Source organism: Pundamilia nyererei, unplaced genomic scaffold (assembly GCF_000239375.1).
Source record: "Pundamilia nyererei isolate P.nyererei 1_Seehausen unplaced genomic scaffold, PunNye1.0 scaffold00117, whole genome shotgun sequence".
NCBI classification, from domain to species: domain Eukaryota; kingdom Metazoa; phylum Chordata; class Actinopteri; order Cichliformes; family Cichlidae; genus Pundamilia; species Pundamilia nyererei.
In genome coordinates, this window is record NW_005187518.1 from 1,089,241 (window position 1) to 1,111,509 (window position 22,269).

General features: G+C 41.0%; 2 protein-coding genes across 2 annotated transcripts; both read left to right on the forward strand.

Annotated features, from left to right (window-relative positions):
• Positions 1–2,658: 2,658 nt before the first annotated feature.
• Positions 2,659–5,218, forward strand: LOC102215666 (ADP-ribosylation factor 6). The gene is made up of 2 exons (XM_005742154.1): positions 2,659–3,137; positions 3,723–5,218. Exons 1-2 carry the CDS (start codon positions 2,823–2,825, stop codon positions 4,029–4,031), a joined length of 624 nt encoding a protein of 207 aa, XP_005742211.1. The 5' UTR covers positions 2,659–2,822; the 3' UTR covers positions 4,032–5,218.
• Positions 5,219–6,873: 1,655 nt separating this feature from the next.
• Positions 6,874–21,802, forward strand: kpna4 (karyopherin alpha 4 (importin alpha 3)). The gene is made up of 17 exons (XM_005742155.1): positions 6,874–7,127; positions 8,769–8,813; positions 8,998–9,087; positions 12,648–12,677; positions 12,870–12,922; positions 14,246–14,341; positions 14,577–14,662; positions 15,328–15,414; positions 15,497–15,666; positions 16,785–16,829; positions 16,968–17,099; positions 19,118–19,246; positions 19,831–19,935; positions 20,027–20,098; positions 20,293–20,455; positions 20,540–20,634; positions 21,246–21,802. The coding sequence occupies exons 1-17, from the start codon at positions 7,059–7,061 to the stop codon at positions 21,339–21,341; spliced, it is 1,563 nt and encodes a 520-aa protein (XP_005742212.1). The 5' UTR covers positions 6,874–7,058; the 3' UTR covers positions 21,342–21,802.
• Positions 21,803–22,269: the final 467 nt, after the last annotated feature.

The following is a 22,269-nucleotide window of genomic DNA, read 5'->3' on the forward strand; positions in this document are numbered from 1 at the left end:
GTGTGTGTGTGTGTGTGTGTGTGTGTGTGTGTGTGTGTGTGTGTGAGGTGACAGTCATTGATGTCTCTTTGTGATGAACTTGCACACATGTCTGACACTAACATCTGATTCGTTGCCCCATTGTAATGTCCCTTTTAAATGACAGCATGATGTTTCCAGTAATTTCCAAACTATGTCTTTCCCTCACTGTCTGTGAACTCCAAATTCTTTCTTCCACCTTGTCTGTGTTTATCGATTAAGAAATCTGTTGTTCAGCACGGTGGCGGGTTTTCTACACGACCAACACAAATGAAAACACGTTACTGCTCATACTGTACAGCAATAGCACTTACCACTTTGTTACATCACACTTACTGGATGTGGGGAAACCTTCATGTTTTGGCTTGAGTTGCCCCGTTTTCTAATGTGTCTTTAATTAAAACGATCGCTAAGAGTTTCTGTTCCACCGAAGCGTTTCACCCTCACGTTTGACCTCTCCTGCTTTTTTCTGGCCCAACTCATCAGGATGTGTAACTACTAATAATGTAATAACTGTTGGATAATATTGTAGCTTGTAAAAGTGTAATTAAATGTTTGGAGTAACAACAAAGTAACATCTCATTATGACTAACTGCTAAGTTTTAATTCAAAAAGGTTAATGTGTTATCTCATATAATAGCTGACCGCTAACCTGGAGAGGTATGAAGAAGGTAAACGGTTCTATCATAATAATAAATGGCAGTTTTAAGCATTATGTTATGTAGGATTTTATATTACACCCTTTAAAAGACTTATTTCACAGATATTGACATCCCCTTCCTTTATGTGACTTTTGTTACATCATCATTTATTACAATCTACCTGATGAACTTAAACCGACAGCATACAGTTATGTTTTCATCTTTTCACAGCGTCTCATCTCACTAAGGCAAAAGTCGTGGATCTGAATCGCATCGCTTTTGATTTACTCTGAACTTAATCTTAACGAGCCTTTGAATGAGATCAGTTATCGTTGCCTTATTTTCTAGCTGTTCATATCCTGTTATCGAGTCCGCTGCCAACACGACTTCTCGGTTTTTCGATGTAACGCAGTCGACCACACGGCGCACAGTGCACGACCTCAGCGTCATCCCTCCTTAAATCAAATGTGGAAAAGCAATGATGAAAACATGTCTCCGAGAGACAAATTGTAAGATGAATGTACATACTGTCCTCGTGTATCACTCCTCCAATGTTTAACACAGCGGGGCGCCTGTTACCTGAGCTGCTTCACTTCAGAGATATATACCCAATGAAACTGTCTGTGCTTTTTTCAGTTCACATTTTTCCTCCAACGTATGTTACGGGATGTTTGTGTGGCATTTGTACTTGTTTTTGTTGGATTTCATAAACTGTAAAAAAGAGAAAATTCAGAAATTTTAAGGTGTAAATCACAAAGGTAAGATTAAAACGATAAAAGATCGCATCATTATTGTGTGTGGAGTTTTTTTTTTATGTATTCTGTACAGATGTAGGTTACAGTACTGTGCAAAAGTCTTGAACCACCTCTTATTTCTTTGTAAAAATAAATGAGAAACAGCAGCACCGGGTTAAATGCAGACCATATCTGGTGAGGCTTCAGTGAAGCGTAGCTGGATCGACTTACAGATCAGATGATTCTCTCAGTTCCTGTTTCAGGTCTTTGCTTATTTTATTTTTTTCTGTTTCTTAAGGACAGATACTGTTCATCTGCTACAGTTTTTATTAGACCTGCCACTTCTTTTGCCCTCCGCTTGTCCTGTTTCCTCAGATTTTTTTTTTTTTTTAAGATCTCTTTGGAAGATCTTCAGAAAACCTGGAGAACTGTTGCTGAAGGCCACTTTAAAAAATGACAAGAAAGTCTGGGTCCCTGGATGAATTTCAAATAAATGAGGTGTACTATCAACACTCATCATACTAAAATGTGATCAAATTCTATTTTGTGCCTTATTTTCATTATTTAAAAAGAAGCTGTGGCAAAATCAACTGATGATCTCTGACTTTTCAAAGTTTTAGATTTGAGTCTGTTTATTCCACCTGCTGGAGGATATCTGAAGATGTTAATTAACATAAGTTGGCATTTGTGGTTTTGTTAGCGCGGGTCAGTTCATTCTGCTGCTGACATTATAAACAAGTCCACAGTTGATTACACCAATTAAACCTGACAGCCAGATAAAAGGTCTGTAAAGAGCTGCAACAAACAGTGACATGAAACCTAAAATGCAGTCAGGAGATCCAATAAGAAGTATCCAGAATCACTGGCAAATATGACAAGTAAATTGTGTAGTTAATCCTTTTTGTATTCACTAATAAAAACAGGACTCTGTTTAATTAGATGCAAATGTATTTGAGATTAATGTTACATTTTGAGATTGGCTCAGAGGCTTCTGGAAGCTGCACTTTGACCAAACACGTTAGACAGAATTTGCCCATCTGCTACGGCTATCAAACTTTAGCTGTGATGTCACTGGTATGAGGCCAGCAGTGACCAGCCAGCCAGGAGGCAACACAATCTTCCCCGTTGTGCCAAACATGGACTTCCTTGCTGCTGGTGTGTATGATGATCCGGGGCAGGTGTGATGTGACTCCACTGACTGTGCTTTGGTAACCAGAGAACTGCATGCTGCCCCACTCAGCTGCACCGTCAGTTCACATATAAATAGCTTTACTGAAAGCTACGCAAGGCCAGAAGGAATCTGGACACAACAGAGGGGAGGGATTACTCGTTCTTCATAAGACAGCAGACACACTGAGTGCACTCAGCGTAGTTTACACAGTTGCACAAAGAGAGAAAGCTCCACAGACACGGACTGCATTCTTAGGACATGGGTATTCACGGATCCAAGCATCAGAAACAAGCACAAGTCCTGATGCTGGGCCTGGATGGATCAGGAAAGACCACGCTCCTTTACAAGCTGAAGTACAACGAGAGTGTGGTGACAGTGCCCACTGTGGGTTTCAATGTGGAGACACTGGAGACGGACAGGAGCAGCCCGGCACTGATTGTGTGGGACGTCGGGGGCCAGAAAAAGATGAGGCCCCACTGGAGGCATCACTATACCGACACAGCTGGAGTGGTGTTTGTGGTGGATAGCAGGGACCTGAAACGGTTGGACGAGGCCCGCAAGGAACTCCATCGGGTAAATAAACCAACGAATATTTTATTGTTGAGCATGCACCTTCACTGTGCAGGCTTTGATGCTACAAATCTGTTTCCAAAACTGCCTTCGAAAGGGGAAATGTTGAAAGCATGTAGGGTATTTATGAGCAGGGATTTGTGGCACTGCAACTAGTTTCGAATCTAGCAACTCAAGAAACTTCAAGGCACTGTATTTAAACTTCTGATGAGGTCATTTGAAGGCATTGTTTTTGTGGACAAAACAATAAAACATGCAAATTAATCTTACAGGTGCTTTATTTTGTGTTCCTGTTTATATCTTTAATAAATTATCTATCACGCATTATAATGTAGTTGTAGGAGGGTGGTTTTTAATGTGTTCATATGTTAAAGGTATTAAGAGGTCATTAGGATTATCAGTTTAAAGTCTTCACAAAAAACCTTCTAATTGTTGATAAATGCATAATAAACGCCAAGATATTCTTCTATTTTTAATTTTAACGTGTTGTAAACCATATAGTTATAGTAAACCTGGAAGCAAGCACAAAATTCAGGCTTTTCTAAAAAGTTTGTAGTGCCGGCCCTCACTGTGTTCTCTGCTTACCAGATTCTGAGGTACGAGAGTCTCAGGGAGGTTCCTCTCTTGGTCCTCGCCAACAAACAGGACCTACCCGGAGCTCTGAGCCCAGAGGAGCTTTGCCTGAAACTTCATTTGAGAAAAGTGTGCGAAGGCAGGGCCTGGTACATCCAGCCGTGCTCGGCCACAACTGGGATGGGACTCGAGGAAGGTTTCAGGAGGATAGTGTATCTCATGAAGACCCCACTGAAACGGACTCAAGAGGACATTAAGGTGAAGATGAGGTCTAAAGGCTTCAGTGTCACGGCTATGAAACAATCCTTGCTCTGCGGCAGCTGATGGATGAAGACTTTCTTTAGTTTTATTCATGCACCATGCAGGATTTCCCCCTGCCTGCCTCTGCAACACATCACTGAACGGCCTGATTCACAGTCAGAGTGCAATAGTCAGAGATAAGAATGTGTATCACAATGAGGGCAGAGTGTCCTCAGACTGTGACTGCAGACCACTAGTATTCTGTGAAAAATCTTGGATTAGCAGATTATGGGAAAACAGTCTCAAGATGTCGTAGGCAAATATTTAGCCTGATAATACGTAAAAAAGCTGATAGCGGTTGGTGGTTGTGCAAATTTTCTCGCCTCAGCTGTGCACTTAACTTGCTTATCTTTTAATCTGTTATTTGTGTTATTGTTATTGTCACAATATTACAATATTCAGAGTTAGTGGTAGATTATCTTCAGGGACACAAATGTGAATACAAATCATATCTACTGTATATCTAAGGTTTGAATTGTGTATTTTCATTTGTCCTGTATTTTTTTTCTAATTAAATAAAAGTATTTGAATCAGGCAGGTTTGTGGAAAAGTGGAACTGCAGTACTGCAAAATGAGCATGTTAGCGTAGCCAATGACAGCAGGAATAGCCTCCTTGGTTTTGCCTTTCAGGATGTGTTCACAACAAGTTTTTTTGTTAATTGTAATTTGTTCAAACTTGTTGCATTCAGGGAATGTAAAAATAATTGAAATGATTGAAATGAAATCCTCCAAAGCTTCCTCCTCCTAGTTTACACGTCAAAGGCAAACAGATGCTCCATGTTACCTCATGGACTAATCCTCGCCCTCCCTCTCTCGGTTGCTCATAGAGCCTCAGGGTGCTGGACTTTGGGTGGAGATCTCTGTGAGTTTTTATGTCTTGACATCAGTGACATCTCTGTCCTGGGTCAGAGCTGGGTGTTGAAGGACTGATAGCTTGGATCTTATTCCTACCGTTGAGCTGGCTTTTCAGTGCTTGTCTTAACTTCTGGAGTTATTCCTGATCTTTATCATGGCTCCAGTCGGCCTGTGGGCCTGATTTGACCACACTTATCCAGACCAAGTGACAGTATTTAACCCTCTAAAGCCTCTTCTATAATATTTGATTCATGTTTTTTGGGAGTTTTTGAGGATTCTTCAACATCAGTATGACATTTCCCCCCTGAAAAGGTCAAATAAATTGCACAACACATTTTTAAGCAAGAAAAAAAAAAACCCAAACCAAACAAAATAAACAAAAAAACAACATTTAAAAAATTACAAATTAAAAGACATATATACAAAATAATATTAAAATTTAGACTTTTTTTAGTTGTCAGAAGTTTCAATAAACGTTTCATTTTCAAAAACAATCTCAATTTTCTGGCAATTATTTTGTGGTTTTGTGGCTTTGAATGATAAAGTCCAGACTTTATTCAGTTTGAGGTGCTTGTGCGTGACCCTAAACACGCCATTTATAGTCAAAGTGGTCAAATGTGGTTGAATTAAAACAATTCTGCAAAGAAGTGGGGGCCAAAATTCCTCCACAGTGATGTGAAACACTCACTGCCAGTTATCACAAACACTTGAGTGCAGTTCTTGGTGCCAAAGGTGGCATTCCTCAATAAAAGAAATCATCATTTTAAAACTGCATTTTGTATTTACTCAGGTTATGTTTAACTAATATTAAAATTGTTTGATGATCTGAAACATGGGTATTACTTTACAGCAAGAAGGTCGTGGGTTTGAATCCTGCCTATGGCTTCCACCCACAGTCCAAAGCCATGCATGTAGGGTTGGTGATTTTAAACTCACTGTAGGTGTTAATGTGAGTGTTTCTCTGTCCAGTGTGCACCCTGCCTCTCATAACCCTGAATTCATGACCCTATACCAGTTAAGCAGAAGAAAATGGACGATCTGAAACATGTAAGTGTGCCAAATACTTTTTCACAGTACAGACAGGAGAAACTCCCCTTTAACTTTAAGATTAATGTAAGATTAACTACATATTTAATCCCCTGAGACCTTAATTATAAGAAAAGCAACTACAATTTCAGTAACACGTCTCAGGTTTTCTACATAACAAAGAAGTGCTGCTGTAGTAACAAAAAAATCTGTCAGCACGACACTTTGGGTTTAAATTGTAACAAATTAATGTGTAAAATTATGAGAAAAGTTCTGGTATCTCGTTTCCAGAGTATTTTGTAATCAAAAAATTACGTCTTTGTAAATGTGTATCCATCCATTCATTCATCAACATTTCTTTAATACATATAGTAAAAAAAGCTGATCTATTACTCAGTTACTTTGGCATAGTATAAGTGACCTCGAGGAGGTCTTCAATAGTAGAAAAAGCTGTAAAAGTTATGAAAATTACGTTAAAAGTGAAAAATGTTTGCCCTCCTTCACAATTTTTAAAGCCCTCCAGTGGCTGGATTTGGACTCTTTATCGGACCTAAGTTTTACTATTCAATATACATTATTATTTAGTGTTTATTTTTAAATAGGGTATTTGTCAGTGACATATTTTAACATAAACGTCTTAGGGCCTTTTTATATGTTTATTTCAATTTATTTAATTTCGTTTGAGACAACAAAATTTGTTTTTATTCATTTATTTTAACAACTAAAAACACGTCTTTTTAGAATTGCATTTTGTTAACCTTTGTCTGTTTTTGTTTTATACCTTGTGAAGCACTTTGTGATTTTTTTTTTATCTAGAAATGTGCTATATAAATAAAATTATACTTACTTACTTACTATTTTTATCAGTTGGCGCTAACACTGTGTGCAGTTCGTACCTCTGACGGTGCATATATATACATATAAATTAGATATAATGATTAAGTAACTTGTAGTGAGCCCTCCACCAATGAGCGTGTCGGGGAATTCCCCACCCTTCCGCTACGCCAGATCGAGGCTGCCCTCCACCACCGGCATTCCCAGTATGCACCGCGGACTGAGCTGCGAAAAATAGTCCGCTAACGAAAGGCTGAGAAAAGGGAACCAGAAAAGGGGTAGCTCACAGCTAAATCCACGAGTTCATCTGTATTTAACGTAACCAGAAGCGATAACATGGCTGACAACGAGAAACTGGACAACCAGCGGCTGAAGAATTTCAAGAATAAAGGCCGTGATTTGGAGGTAAAAGTTGTGCCGATTGGTGTCGAGGATCTCTCTTTTCCACAGCGTCCGCCGCTCTGTTTGCCTCCAGCTCCGCTGCTCCGCTTCCCTGTGACGTCGTTTCTAATTTCTACCGATGGGAACTTTGTACCCAGAGCCCCGGCCAGGGTCTTTACATAAAGCTTATTTTAAATATTTGGCCGGGGCCGGACGACTCCCTGTCGGGTCTCACTGGTTTCGTTAACCCATGGGCCGCTTTGGCTATAAAACGCGTCAGAAACGCTAGCCTGAGTTCATCTGCTAGCCCGCTGCTAGCCAGGCCCACGGGGTACATGCTAGTTCAACTGAAAACTATCACCCCACAGATAGATTTAGCTCGGCGTGTTAGTCACCGTCTCGTCGAAAAGTTCACACACATGGCTTTCGAGCTGTTCTTTAGAACTATATAATTTATAGCTAAGACAACATGGCGGCATTTTATCGTTATTTTGATACTGCAATTAGCTAGCCTATGCTAGCTTGGTGATTGGGGTTTGATGGTGGTACTGCTGGCTGCAGTTCCACCCATCCCCCGTCTTTATAATCAAAAACAATGGCGGAAACCAGTTAGCTTCTTTACTGGCCGGTCGCCTGAGTGTTTTAATCAAAGCTTGGAGTTGATTTTCTGTTTGTTTGCATTCTTGTATTTCGTTAATGCTAACGTTACACGTTCCGTGAAAACAGCGCGCATAGCTAAGATAACATGATTACATGAGCCGCAGATCAAAGCTACACGTTAGCTAACGTCGGATCGATAAGTTACCAGGGGAGTTGGAGTCGGGTCAGAGTGTCAGTAATGTTACCCGGCTGATATTGTTTTCAGGCGGGCTTAGTTAAGATGTATAATCAGGATATACTCATACATCCTGTTTGACAAGTCTGTGGCGCGGTAGGCCTCCGGACACGAGCTTCTCGCTTCACAACCTGCTGAAAACTTCAGTTACAAAAGCACGGTGCAGGTTTGTTATTGAAGAACACACGATTTCGCGAGCAGCAACCACAACTTATTTTCTCTTCCGCGTAGGACGGCTACTGTCGTTAGATTCAACAATCCTACATTAAAATGTCTCTTTATGAAGATTATATTTTAAATAAAACCCGTCCAGCTCTTAGTCATTACTTTACTATGAAGAAATATTTAAACTGCTCTCCCAAGTCTTGGCCATCAGAGGACAGAAAATAAACATTATAACCAATGTACTATTCAACAAAACGTTCCTCTTTTAGCTTTTCTCCATAAACAGTGAGTAAGACTACCGTGCATTTCTTACAAATTATGCAGGCCATGAATATTAATACAGTAGTGCAGATTTGATCATAAAGCAGTACAACACAGCATCACAAATATTAATTACCTTTTGCAGAACTGCAGTGTCTTCATATGATGATAAAATGTTGGTTAAGTGTACCTCATCGTGTTTGTTCCTTAAAGGGAAGATCATTAATAAAATATTGTCTTTGTCAAAGAATAGAAGAATTATCTGTGTTGTTAGGGTCTTAAAGCTAAGTAATATTAGGTCAGTCACTCATTTGTAGTTTGTATGATTTGAATTGATAGAAGACAGTATAGGCTAATTAAAGCTCTCCTTCTGTATAATCTTCCCGTGCCATCTTTCCTCACAGACTATGAGAAGACAGAGGACTGAAGTAGTGGTGGAACTCAGAAAGGTAATCACATTTGTATTTTTTAAATATATTTTCCACCAATTTCAAACACTAATAACTTTAAGGTACATTATGTTATGGTCTGCTCTTTTATCTGCAAATCTGTGTGACATAGCATGTATGCTAAATTTCTAATTTATTTATGATGAAATTCTGTATGAGCTTATATGAAGTATTATTTCTACAGAACAAAAGAGATGAGCATCTTCTGAAGAGGAGAAATGTTCCCCATGAGGACATCTGTGAGGACTCTGATGTTGACGGAGATTTCAGATCGGTATGTTTGTTTGTTTGTTTGTTTTTTGTTTGTTTTTTAGTTTCCCACTCAAGTCTCCTGTCATTGGGAAGTCAGGTAAACATCTTTTTAGTTTTTGTGCGTTCTTTTTGTTTGTTTGTTTGTTTGTTTTTTAAAAGGTCGGGTGTTGTCCAAGCAGTGGGAATAACAGTCTGGGAGGGAGGTTGTCATGACTGTTTGTTCAAGGGGTTTTTGCACGTGCAGGTCATCACAGTGATGAAACACTCCAGAGGTTTAGAACCTGCTGACATCTTGTTCATGTGATGCTGCCTCATTGGCTCTCCGTGCTTTACGTCAGCTCGGTGTGGCATTAGTGTGAAAAAACATGCAGTTTGTCTAGCTGTCTGCTTGTTGATGGGTTCTTCCCGAAGGAAGATACTCACTCGGTAGAATGTGTTCAACATACCTTATTTTCAGATATTTAGTTTGCTTTTTACTAAACAGTAATGCCACATTTTTATTTTATTTTTATTATGTTAACTGTGCAGTGAACACCTATTCTGTTTCCTAAAATGTATTCTAGGTAAGAAAAGGCAACATAAATAATATATGTAGTACTGTTTCAGCTGCCCCCAAATCATTTTTCCCCAAGTGTCTCAGACCTGACATTATATGCTTTTTAATCTTCAGGTTAGGGGTTGGGGTCAATTTAAACAATGTGTAAATGCATGCACAGTCAAGTTAATCAGTGAAGTAAAATATCATGGTATTGGAGCCTATTAAATGACCTACATCCTTTTACTCTGTAACTGACCCATTTCAAGTGGTACAGTGTTTTTGTTGGGTGATACACTAGCTGTTTGTATTTAGCTATAATGTTTTTAAGTTCAAAATACTCATCACTTTCTGGAGTGATGACAAGGAGGCAGAGAGGGCCTATCTGGACATTTCATGGTTGATTTAAAGAAATGTCATCAGCCCACTTCAGTCTCTATGGCTGTGTTTTAATAATGCTACTTCCACACAACAAAGGAGCTCTGAGACAAAGGTGACCAACAAAGCCACCTTCCTTAAATGTAAAGGGTCAGCTGATAACAAGAATATTGCTCTCGCTTAAATTTTTGCTGCTCTCATCAGTGGGCCTTGGGTCTTTTCTCTCATTGGACAGCCCTGAAATCTGATTAAACACAGAAGACATCGGGCATTTCAAGGTGTACTTTATTTTCAACAACATATTTTTCTCAACATATGTCACAAGGTGCTTTTCTGGATGTGCAAAAAGTTGGATCATCAGTTTTAAACCTTACATCAGGGGTCCCCAACCCCAGTCCACGAGGGCCGGTGTCCCTGCAGGTTTAAGATCTCACCCTGGGTCAACACACCTGAATCACATGATTAGTTCATTGCCAGGCCTCTGGAGAACTTCAAGACATGTTGAGAAGGTAATTTATCCATTTAAGTCAGCTGTGATGGATCGAGGACGCATCTAAAACCTGCAGGGACACCGGCCCATGTAGACTGAGATTGGGGACTCCGCCTTACACCCTGAGAAGCTTGAAACTATCTGCAATTGTCTCAGTAACCATCTTGTAGTATAGGCAGTAGGGCTGCCACGATTAGTCGACTAGTCACGATTATGTCGACTATCAAAATCGTCGACGACTAATTTAATAGTCGACGCATCGTTTGAAGCTTTGTAAGATCACAAAGGACGCAGGAATGAGTAGTAGGATTTAAGAGTGTAATAACGGACTGAAACAGAAGATGGCAGCACTGCATGTACAAGGATGCCAGCTGCCGTTAAACCCCGAAGAAGAAGAAGCTGTGTCCCAGAATTCATAGCGCAGCCCAGCGCAGTTGTCAACAATGGCGGCAGCTACTTAGTTTTAACTTTACTCTTATTATTCTTTCTGGGTCACAAAATAAACGTTTAACATATTTTCAGGCGAGAATGTAGCTGTGTAAACCTCAAATATCTGCTCAGTTTATCAAGACACCACATATTTTCAAAAGCGCTCCGACGTTTTCGGAGACGTCTGTTACCCACTAGCTCGTTAGCTAGGCGGGGGCAAGGCTAACTAGAGCCGAGAGAACACCGGACTCCCGGCAAATCGTTTTCAAACCCACCGCTGTCTTTTGCTAGTCAGGTTAAACATATATATATATAAGTCACTTAGATAACTTAAAATGTTATTGTTTGGCTTTTTTCAGTATTTTATTTGTTCCTGAGTAAATCGGTTTGGCTGAGATTAAAGTTATAGTTTTTGCACAGCTAAAACTGTCAAGCAGACAGCTGATTATCAGAAGTGTGAGACGCTGGAGAATATACTCCGGTGTCCTGTTATATTTTAGAAAGCAAGGAGTTTATTAAACTTCACCGAAACAATCTGCAAATTTCATTAAAAATTAATAAACTACCATCTTGTCTTTATTTTTAGTTAGCACAAACACTTCAAGCTGTAAGCTAATGATAGTTATATAAGACCAGATACTGCTGGTGCAATAAGCTGTACGTCCAATGGATGATGATCTGATTAGTCGACTAATCGCAAAAATAATCGGTGACTAGTCGACTATCAAAATAATCGTTTGTGGCAGCCCTAATAGGCAGTGTTGGCTCACGCTTCATGTTTTGTGCTAACGGTGTCACACAAAATGGATCCATCATGTCTCTGGATTTGGTGGCATCGCTGGGTTAAAATGGCCACTCAGCAGTTCAAAATTGCAATCACTCTGACGACCTCATAGTGTTGAGAAAGCTAACTCGGAGTGAGCTGCTTAGCAGTAGATCAACAGTGACATGCTGCTCTGACTCACTGCAAAACATTACACTGGCCTTTGTGAAAGTCTGCTTTAACTACTCATCACACCAGTGATAGTGGTTTTAAGGTTTATTTAATTGTTTCCTTAAGGATGCTTTTTGTTAGCTTCTGCAGAATAAGTAGTTTGGACCCTACGACTGAATCCTCTTTCCCTCAGCTGTTCCTTTCATTATTCTTGTCTCAAGTATTTTTAATATCTCTAGGTTGGAGTTGCCTCTTTAATCATCTGCCCAGACATCGAATGTAAATACAACATCATAAATCTGCTTCACTCAGAGATGCTAGGATTTTTTTTTTCTGGTTTCCACTCGTGCTGCATAAATTAATCAGAGGTATCTTCCAATAAGTTCAGCCACTCAGGGCCTACGTTTGACTCTGAACTTCATGTAGGGGGCACTGGGTAAGGGTGCCAATTGGCATTTTGTCATGGTGAATGACGGCCTGCACGTCCAGCTTGCTGACTGTTACACCGTAACACCAGACTGGTTCAAGCGAGACTCCTGACGGCATTTCTCAATCCCCCAGCCTCCTCTCGCTGTGTCAGCTGGTGCTTTAGACTCTTTCCTGTCTAACAGTTTTCACATATAAAAACAAGAAGCTAACAGATGTCTGCTCGCTGTCCTTCTGATAACTCACTACATGCCTTTAATAGTGCTGTTTGTTTTTTTACACATTGGGTTTAAAATGTTTTTTTTTTCTGTTACACATCCTGTATGTTTTTGTACTTTTGGGTTTACGTGTTTAACGGAGTCCTAATCTTTCTGAAATCTTCTTCTTCAGCAAAACACCTCTCTTGAAGCAATAGTACAAGTAAGTGCTATATTTCCTTTCCTGTTATTTGAATGATTAATTACAAATAACAAATGTCCTTTAAAGTCTGCTTAATGTCTTATAATATACTCCCTCTAACTAAAAATATTTTGGAAAACACACATTGTTGCTATAAAATAAATATGTTGATTGTTGTATTGTGCGTGATTCATTTGTATTTTCTTTTTTTAGAATGCTACCAGTGATAACCAGGGCGTCCAGCTGAGCGCTGTTCAGGCCGCCAGGTAAAAACACACACACACACACACTTGGCCTGCCTCAGGACGGAACCTGATAACTATTCTTTCTTTTACATCATGTTGCAAATAGAAACCACTGCACATCAACATCTAGGGGGAAAAATGCTGTCCCCTACTACTGTTTGTGGAGTTTTCACAATAAGTGAACTTCACCGACTGACAGAGCTGTGATGTACGGCGCCGTACATCACAGCTCTGTCTTGGCGGTCTTTCTGGTTGAAATTGCTGGTTCTTTGCAAAATACAACTTCAGTGTTTTGTTTTCTGGGGCGAAGTGTTTGTTGTTTTTTGGTGATCGTGGCTCAAGAGTTGTGAGTTTGCCTTGTAATCGGAAGGTTGCCGGTTCGAGCCCCGGCTTGGACAGTCTCGGTCGTTGTGTCCTTGGGCAAGACACTTCACCCGTTGGTCAGAGGGCCCGGTGGCGCCAGTGTTCGGCAGCCTCGCCTCTGTCAGTGCGCCCCAGAGTGGCTGTGGCTACAATGTAGCTTGCCATCACCAATGTGTGAATGTGTGGATGACTGGTTGTGTAAAGCGCTTTGGGGTCCTTAGGGACTAGAAAAGCGCATACAAATACAGGCCATTTACCATTTTTAGTTTGTTTTTGTTTGTTTTTTTTCCCTTCCAGCTTTGCTTGACAGATGCGATTCAAGAATAAGCCAGCTCTGTCTAATTAATGGACATTGTAAATGGCTCTGCAGCCCAGTCATGCAGCATAAGGTAGCTGAAACAAATTCACGTGCTGGGAATCTTTTTATTTTTTGTTTGCTCGATGTTAGATGTGCCGGGAAATGCATCGATTTTGTTTTCAGTTTTGTTTTTGACTTTCAACTAATATGAAAACAAGATAAGATATCGAGATAAAATTGTTACGGTGCCACATTCTGTTTCACAATACCGCTTTTCGGTTTCGCTACAAATCCACAGCACCACGTGCTGTTACAGACGTCAGAGCTGTGAAGCGTTTAATTCAGCTTGCATTAACAGTGTTCTTAAAATATTAAAGAAATTAAAACGGCACCTTCCCCCCCCCTTTGTCTTTAAAACAACAACAACAACCCAGATGCATGATAAGAGTACACGTGTTAGCTTTCAAAATAACGTTGATTATTTTAGGTGATAATCTGGGTGACGTCTCCTTGGAGTCACTGATATTGTGATTGACTTGCATTCTCAAGATACTTGAAATTCTTGAGCTGTTTCTCTCTGTGCTCAGTCGCTTCAGCTTGGTGTTTGTGTGTGGGTTTTTTTTGTGTGTGTGGTTGTGTGAGAGAGAGAGTAATTGTCTTTTGTTTTCTCTTTGTTTTTGTAGAAAATTGTTGTCCAGTGACCGTAATCCTCCCATAGATGACCTGATTAAGTCTGGGATCCTTCCTATCCTGGTGCATTGCCTGGACAGAGATGACAAGTAAGCCAGCTGTAGCTCTTGTTTGCCTGCATGTAGCGTTGAGTTTGTGTTTTAGCGCACCCTACATCCAAACAACGTCACAGATGTGCAAATACATTTTAGTTTACACTTTCCAGGAATGGTGGAACATAATCGGCTCATTAGTATTCTTTCTGTTCATTAGTACTCTTACTGTTAAACACACTGACACAATTATGCTCACTCCTATAATTGCCTCTTCTGCACCTTTCCACAGCCCCTCTCTCCAGTTTGAGGCCGCCTGGGCTCTAACCAACATAGCCTCTGGGACCTCAGAGCAGACTCAAGCTGTGGTCCAGTCTAGTAAGTTTCACTTCTCTTTCTTAGCTTTATCTTGCTTTACTCTGTAATGTGTCTTTCTTAATCTAAATTTAGCCTGGGAGATAATAAGGTGGTAAAATTAACTTTTGAGAAATCAAGATTTTTATTGCAGTTAAAGACTTTTGACGAGGTGAAGACTTGTGCAAATTTCTGTAATATAAAATACTAGTATAAGTACTAGCGACCTCAGTAATTTGGAAAACACAGATTGTAATGGGTAATTCCGCATTTGTAAAGATTTACTTTGTGATATTGGTTTAATTCTACTTGTAAAAGTGGAATTGTGCTGTTTTCCTTAGGCCTGAGATCGGTTGGAGGTGCCCTAACAACCATTAGTCGCTAGGAAAAATGTGTAGCCCCTGACTGGTTTCATGGCCTGTGTGACCCGGGCCTTATCAAAGCCGCCTCCTTAACCACGTTCGTTGTTTCTTGGTGTCATGACCTGTTTGTGGTTGATCACATTAAACGGCAGTGCTTATCATTACAGTACATACAGTCCCAATCATTGATGCATTATGCAGCCTTAACAGCAACATTTAGTCATCTTAATCAGGTTTAAAAGCGCTTTCTTAGTTAAGATCTTACAAATTTCTTTGTTTAGTCAGTGATTTGTTTATTTTTTTTATAATCTGTTTTCCTTTGTTTAGACGCTGTGCCGCTCTTCTTGAGGCTGCTTCACTCTCCTCACCAGAATGTGTGTGAACAGGCCGTCTGGGCTCTGGGAAACATCATAGGTGAGCTGCAATGAACAGAATGAACGGGACTGCGTTAGAAATTAATCCTCATTCGGTCCTAAAATCTGTGTGTTCTTTCCAGGTGATGGCCCTCAGTGCAGAGATTATGTGATCAGCTTGGGTGTGGTGAAGCCCTTGCTCTCCTTCATCAGTCCCTCCATCCCCATAACCTTCCTCCGCAATGTCACTTGGGTCATGGTCAACCTTTGCCGTCACAAGGATCCTCCACCACCCATGGAGACAATCCAGGAGGTATGTGGAGAGAGTGCATGTGCTTAGGGGTGTAGGAATGCACTGTCATCATTTGGTTTTGCGTTTTTATTCCCTCATTTATACCAAGAGCAAAAAACATTTGAGGGTCTTTGAATTTTAACATTGAGACGGTGCAAAATAAACTTGAACCATCGACCGCTTCATTTATGGACGTCTTAACTTATTTGTGTTTCTATTTGCTGGCTGTACCTTTATGTAGAAAAGCAACCTCACCTATGTCCTTGATGTTACCACAGTTAATGCTTTGCTTGTGGGTTTAAAAACACCTTCAATAGTTTGAAGTCTTGTTGAAGAAAAACATGATGACCATTTAGTAAGTTATGGGTCATGAACTGGAGACAAAAAGGGGGCGATAAATAGCAGGCAGCTCGAGACTTCAATAACATACAGGTGATGTCACAGTGGTTATGTCCATCCTTTATATACAGTTTGCAGTATGTGCAGTTACAAGTCCTGAAAAATGGGTTGAAAACATTAAGGTGTAAGGGAAGCCAGCATTTATATAGACCAGGTTGGGGGAACTCCAGGCCTCAAGGGCCGGTGTCCTGCAGGTTTTAGATATCACGCTGGGTCAACACACCTGAACCAAATGATTAGTTCATTACCAGGCCTCTGGGGAACCTCAAGACATGTTTAGGGGGTAATTTAGCCATTACAATCAGCTGTGTTGGATCAAGGACACATCTAAAACCCTGGAGTTCCCCACCCCTGGTATAGACATTTGAACTGTCTGATCCATCTAAATGTATCAGGGAGTATCAAGTTGGACGTTGGGACAGTATGTCAGCAACTGGATTGTGGCAGATAAACTGATTTAAGTCCGCATCTGTCAGACTTCATGTCCTGTTCAAGTGTTGGATGCAAGGCACACAGTGCAGAATTCAGTGAACCTGTGGTTAGGTGAGGCCAGCCAAAGGACAGCAGCTTTGTTTTAGTTATGTGTTGTAATCAGGTGATTCAGAGAAGAGTTGTCAGAAATTATAGTGGTTAATTACGTCAACACTGCAGCTATGATCAAACTTGAATCATGCCAGGAACTTTACTTGTGTTTTCACTCTCATTTTATCCACCTCGTAACAGTTTATTTTCTTTCTCAGATACTGCCAGCTCTCTGCGTTCTGATCCACCACACTGACGTCAGTGTAAGTACCCAGAACTGTCCTACGTAACCACGATGCACACTGGCTTCCCAGTTCCAGCTAAATTATCCCTGTCGAATCAAGTTTAAACAGAAAGCAAAATGTATTCATTTGAAGCTTTTCTTTCTTTGCTACCTCCAGATCTTGGTAGACACAGTGTGGGCTCTGTCCTACCTGACAGATGCTGGGAACGAGCAGATCCAAATGGTTATTGACTCCGGCATTGTCCCACATCTGGTACCTCTGCTCAGTCACCAGGAGGTTAAAGTTCAGGTATGGGAAAAGGGCATGGGGGCGTTTTTATGTCTAATTAAACCTAAATTGGGTATTGTTTTTAAAAACCCCATTGATGCAGAAGAATGAACCAACATCATGTGAAGATTAGCGCTGCATTCAACCAAAAAATATCTTGGTTGACTGAAATTTTACCCACTCTTCAAGTTATTAAACAGTTGCACAGAGAAGTAAACTTTCACATCACGTTTACATTAAATAAATCCGACTCAGTTGTCTGTGTTCCCTCTAAAGCTCCTTTCGAGTGCTCCCTTATTCACTCAAGTTTTACATCGGATGCTTTTCCTGACACAACCACTCTAAGTGTTGTTATAACTTATGAACAAAGATTAAAAAACAAGATTTGTGATACATTAAATCACTCTTACCAAGTTATCTAAAATGATGACAGATTGGGATCCAACCAGTACTCATCCATCTGAAAATAGACCTGCATTAACTGGTAATCCTAGAAGAACAGACTTTGGACTTCATGTCCAGAACAAACTGTTAGACTATTGCTGTTGTGATTTCTCGTTTACATGAGAGAGGAGGCTTTAAGTCCTGCTTGGTCTGTGTGTCGCTGAGACATTGAAACAGTGATGCTGACCAAACGCACTAAAAGATGTCAGTTCTGAGCATTAAATAAGAAGTTAGCAGAAACTAACCCACATAGGTTAGCATGCTGCATTAAAGCTATGTGCTTTGTTGCTTGTCAACAACCCAAAACCTCTTTGACATGTTATCAGTTACTCTGAAACAGCATAAACAGCCTGCACTTTTAAAAGTATTTGGCAGTATCTGGGTTCGGGTTGGTTTCAAAACGCATAGCTTTTTATTAGAGATGGCACGATGCCACTGTTTTATGTCCGATACCGATATCATAAATTTGGATATCTGCCGATACCGATATGAATCCGATATAGTGTTTTTTTAATCAATAAAACTGTTTTTTTTTTATATATATATATATCTTGCTGCTTTTTGTATAAGTTCATACTCAAGAAAAAAAAAAAAAAAAAACACTAAAGCTATTCTGTTATACCTCCCTTTTCCCTGTTAATGCCCTATCGGCCTCCCTGGCTAAACTTTGCTAGATCCGCCCCTGCACAGTTACCAGCGTCAGCTACGTAGAAAAAGATCCTCGAGTAGAAAGTAATATTAAATAAATTCTAACAACAGCTTATCAAGCTTAAATGTGCTGCTGTTGTTCAGCCGCTGGTTTCCTCTTTCTGGTGCAAAGTGGGCCAAAAACAAACAAGAGAGACAGACTCGCGACAGAAAAGCCGATCAGCTGATTATTGATCAGTTTCATGATTGAAGTAGCAGCAGGAGAGGGAGGGAGAGAGGGAGGGAGAGAGAGGCAGTCGCTCCATATATCAGTTGTTAAGCTAAGGAATGCTTTACAAACATTCAGAGATGAACTTGCACACCTGCTTTACTTCTCTCTGGGATAACTTCCTCAGAGATGAAATGCCGGATTGCTAGCGAGGCTACAAATACACACAGCCGCTGTATCACGTGAGCACACTGCTCCGACGTGCTACGGTTATGAGCTGAGTTACACCATGTCGCAAGTTTTTTGAGGTGCTTTTTTTGATATTTAATGGATCGGATTACATTTTTTATTTCCCTCCGATATCCGATCCAGTAATTTACGTCAGTATCGGATTGATACGTAATATTGGATCGGTCCATCTCTACTTTTTATAGACCACCAATGGCAGCTTGGGTTGCGTGGGATTATATTGACCAACCAAGCAATATGGACGATCCAGCCAGAGTACCTAAAATGTAAAAATCATAAAATACTACTTCTGTTATCTCAACACTGGAAACATTAATAATTATACTAAGTGAAGCAAAAATGTGGTGATAATTCTTCTTTTTAACTGCTCTTACTGTTTAACTCCAGTGAGATTTGTCTTAGTTTCTTTGTGCTACAAGCATATTGAGTATTACGAAAGAAGTCTTCTTTGTATGTGTCATCATCAAACACGCTTCCTCTCCACATGCAGACCGCTGCCCTGAGGGCTGTTGGGAACATTGTGACCGGCACAGACGAACAGACCCAGGTGGTGCTCAACTGTGACGCCCTCAGCCATTTCCCTGCGCTCCTCACCCACCCAAAGGAGAAAATCAACAAGGTAACGTTCTCCGACTGTTTGTAAGAAACACACAAACTTTGTCAGTCATCTGGAAGTGATGAAAACAGAGACGTTGTGCAAGTGAGTGCTGCGTGAAAGGAAATAGATGGGGCAGATAGCTGAGAGCAGGAATTTAAAAGGTGCAGAACCACAAAGACGAAGAACCGAAGAGGACGCCAACAACTTTATACCTTCAATTAGTAGCATAGATTAGGGGTTTGATAAGGGGTAGTAGTGTGTGTGTGTGTGTGTGTGTGTGTACGTGTGTGATACATGGGTTGGTGGAGAAAGGGTGCTGAAGACCAAGCGTCTCTGCTGATATCGGAGTGCATCTGAGACCAGTCACGTAAAAAAAGAGGCCTCCTTTTTGTGACTGGTCGATGATTAGAGCCTCAAAGTCACCCTCTCCCCGCCCACTGCACTGTGTCTCAGCCGGGGGTCAAAACTCTGTTTCGACCCCTGGGTTCTGATCCAGCTCTCACTTGCTTTGTGATCAAACATACACTGAATCTCTGTGACACAGCACATCATTCTCATGAGAGAAAATCATCAGTAACTCTTGTGTTTATGCTTTTGTCCTGTAGGAGGCAGTGTGGTTCCTGTCCAACATCACAGCAGGTAACCAGCAACAGGTGCAGGCCGTCATTGACGCCAAGCTGGTTCCTATGATCATTCACCTGCTCGATAAGGTTTGTATCCATCTTAAATCGATCCTGTCTAATTACTTTCAGAGAGCTTCTGGGTGATGGATGGGTTGCTTACATTGAATGTATGTTTTAGGGTGACTTTGGCACTCAGAAAGAAGCAGCCTGGGCCATCAGTAACCTGACAATAAGCGGGAGGAAAGATCAGGTAAGCCTCTCCCAAACACATGAAAAGTGTACAAGAAATGGGAAGTCAGTGGTATGGAAGTTCTGTAAACATAGAACTGAAATGACTTCATCATATTTGCTGCTTTAAGCTTAATCATTTTCATTGATGAGTAAAATGCTCTTCCTTTTTTAACGCGGTGAGTTAGTGATAGTGCATCTCTGTGTCGTCTTCAGGTGGCACACCTGATCGAGAAGCAGGTGATCCCTCCATTCTGCAACCTGCTCACAGTGAAGGACGCTCAGGTTGTGCAGGTTGTTCTCGATGGCCTCAGCAATATCCTAAAAATGGCTGACGATGAGGCAGAGACTATTGCTAACCTCATTGAGGAATGCGGAGGTCAGTGTCACCTTTACCATCACAATTGTTGGTCTTAACTTGTTAACATCAGGTGTTAATGTGTAATTGTTTTTTGTTTCACAGGTCTGGAAAAGGTGGAGCAACTGCAGAATCATGAAAATGAAGATATCTACAAATTGGCATACGAAATTATTGATCAGTTCTTCTCATCTGATGATGTAAGTTACTTAGGATATCTGCAGTTTTTTTTTTTTTTTAATTGTTTAGGCTTTCAAGTGATTTAAAAAAAAAAAGTCTTCACACTGATCAAATGAAGATGAACAGGTTAGTTCTGAGTTGTCACAAATGGGGCTCCAGTTTCACCCTTTTCACTGACCTTTGAGCCACAAATCATAGAGTAAGTCTGAAAATGGATCCTGCCCAGTGTGGCTGTCCAAACTGCTAATTTGATTCGGGTCAGCGGTCTGAATCACTGTCAGCTTTAGGTCGTTACCATGGTGCTGTCATACCACAAAGCAAGGTGGTTAATCCAAGGAGAAGTGCCAAAGTGATTGTTTGTATTGACAGTTCTTCTATTTAGGATGTAGATAAACTTTAATATCCCTGAGGAGCAAGTTGGCAAGGCAGCCCACTTCCAGAAACCCAGAATCACATACCAGAATTCACAAAGTTAACTTCAATAAGTAGAGCTACGTAGACCCACTTTCTTTAGAAAGCTGCTGATGGTCCCTGGCTCAGGAACAGTGGCTGGCTATCGTCTTGACCCTAACGCCTCGTCTGCTGACTGTCCGCGCAGTGTTAATGCTCCTTTTACTCGTCTGTCTTTCAGATCGATGAAGACACCAACCTGGTCCCGGAGGCCATCCAGGGCGGAACTTACGGGTTCAACTCAGCCAACGTGCCAGCCGAGGGATTCCAGTTCTAGACGGCATCTGGGGTATTCTGGAGTTTTGTTCACGATGCAGCACTCTGTTCAACATATAAAAAATTAGGAGAGAAAGGGCGAGAGAGAGCGAGTGTGAGAAATTTGATCCATTGTGCTTGGCTCGTGGGATCCATGGCTGCATCTTATCTGAAAGAAAAATATGTGGATTTCATTTGGCATTCCAGGGGAACCAGCCCAAATGAAGTTTGAGATGGCGAGTGGGTGCGAGTGAGAATGAGTGGCTACATGTTGCAAAAAAAAAGCAAAACATCTACATCGAATGTATTGAGAGACATGCCGACATAACTTCTGTGTTATTGGAGCTGTCGTCCTCGGAAAACTACTTCAAATGACAAGAAAAACGAAAATAAGAAAAACTCCATGTCTGCCCAGGGAGAACCAAGGACATTAAAAAAAAAAGAAAATCAAGTGATCTTGAAATATTACAATACAGCAAAATGCAGAAATGATTATAACTATGATTATGAACTGAGATGAACAACGAACCATCACAATTCTGCGGTCCTCCGACTAGAGAGGGCGCCAGCCTCAATGTGCCCCTCCCCCAATCGGCCACGCTATCAGACATGTGTGTGAATGGACCCATTGTGTACGAATGTCTGGACTCAGCGCTGAGGAGCCAGGTTCATCTCCTCCAACGAGACGCCCCCCCACGCGGGGCGCAGTCCTCTCCCCCTGGTGGGCGGGGCCAGGAGTCCGGCTGCGCGTGTTCGCATGTTGCGAGAGAGTGGACGGATGAGTCGTGTGTGCTTGGCTGCGTGCGTGAACTGGGAGTGTGCGAGACTGGGTGAGAACGCATGCAGAGATGAGGAAAAATGAAAAAACAACCAACAACAACAAAAAAAGATACAAAAACATCTGAAGAGAAAAGAAAATTGCAACAATGAGGTTCGCAAAGGTTTCAGGA

Excerpts from the sequence above, each read along its gene's own strand:
- kpna4 (XM_005742155.1), top strand. The coding sequence starts at position 7,059 with ATGGCTGACAACGAGAAACTGGACAACCAGCGGCTGAAGAATTTCAAG. Across the intron at positions 9,088-12,647 it reads TTGACGGAGATTTCAGATCG|CAAAACACCTCTCTTGAAGC; the intron begins GTATGTTTGTTT and ends CTTCTTCTTCAG. Across the intron at positions 14,663-15,327 it reads TCAAGCTGTGGTCCAGTCTA|ACGCTGTGCCGCTCTTCTTG; the intron begins GTAAGTTTCACT and ends TCCTTTGTTTAG.
- LOC102215666 (XM_005742154.1), top strand. The coding sequence starts at position 2,823 with ATGGGTATTCACGGATCCAAGCATCAGAAACAAGCACAAGTCCTGATG. Across the intron at positions 3,138-3,722 it reads CCCGCAAGGAACTCCATCGG|ATTCTGAGGTACGAGAGTCT; the intron begins GTAAATAAACCA and ends TCTGCTTACCAG.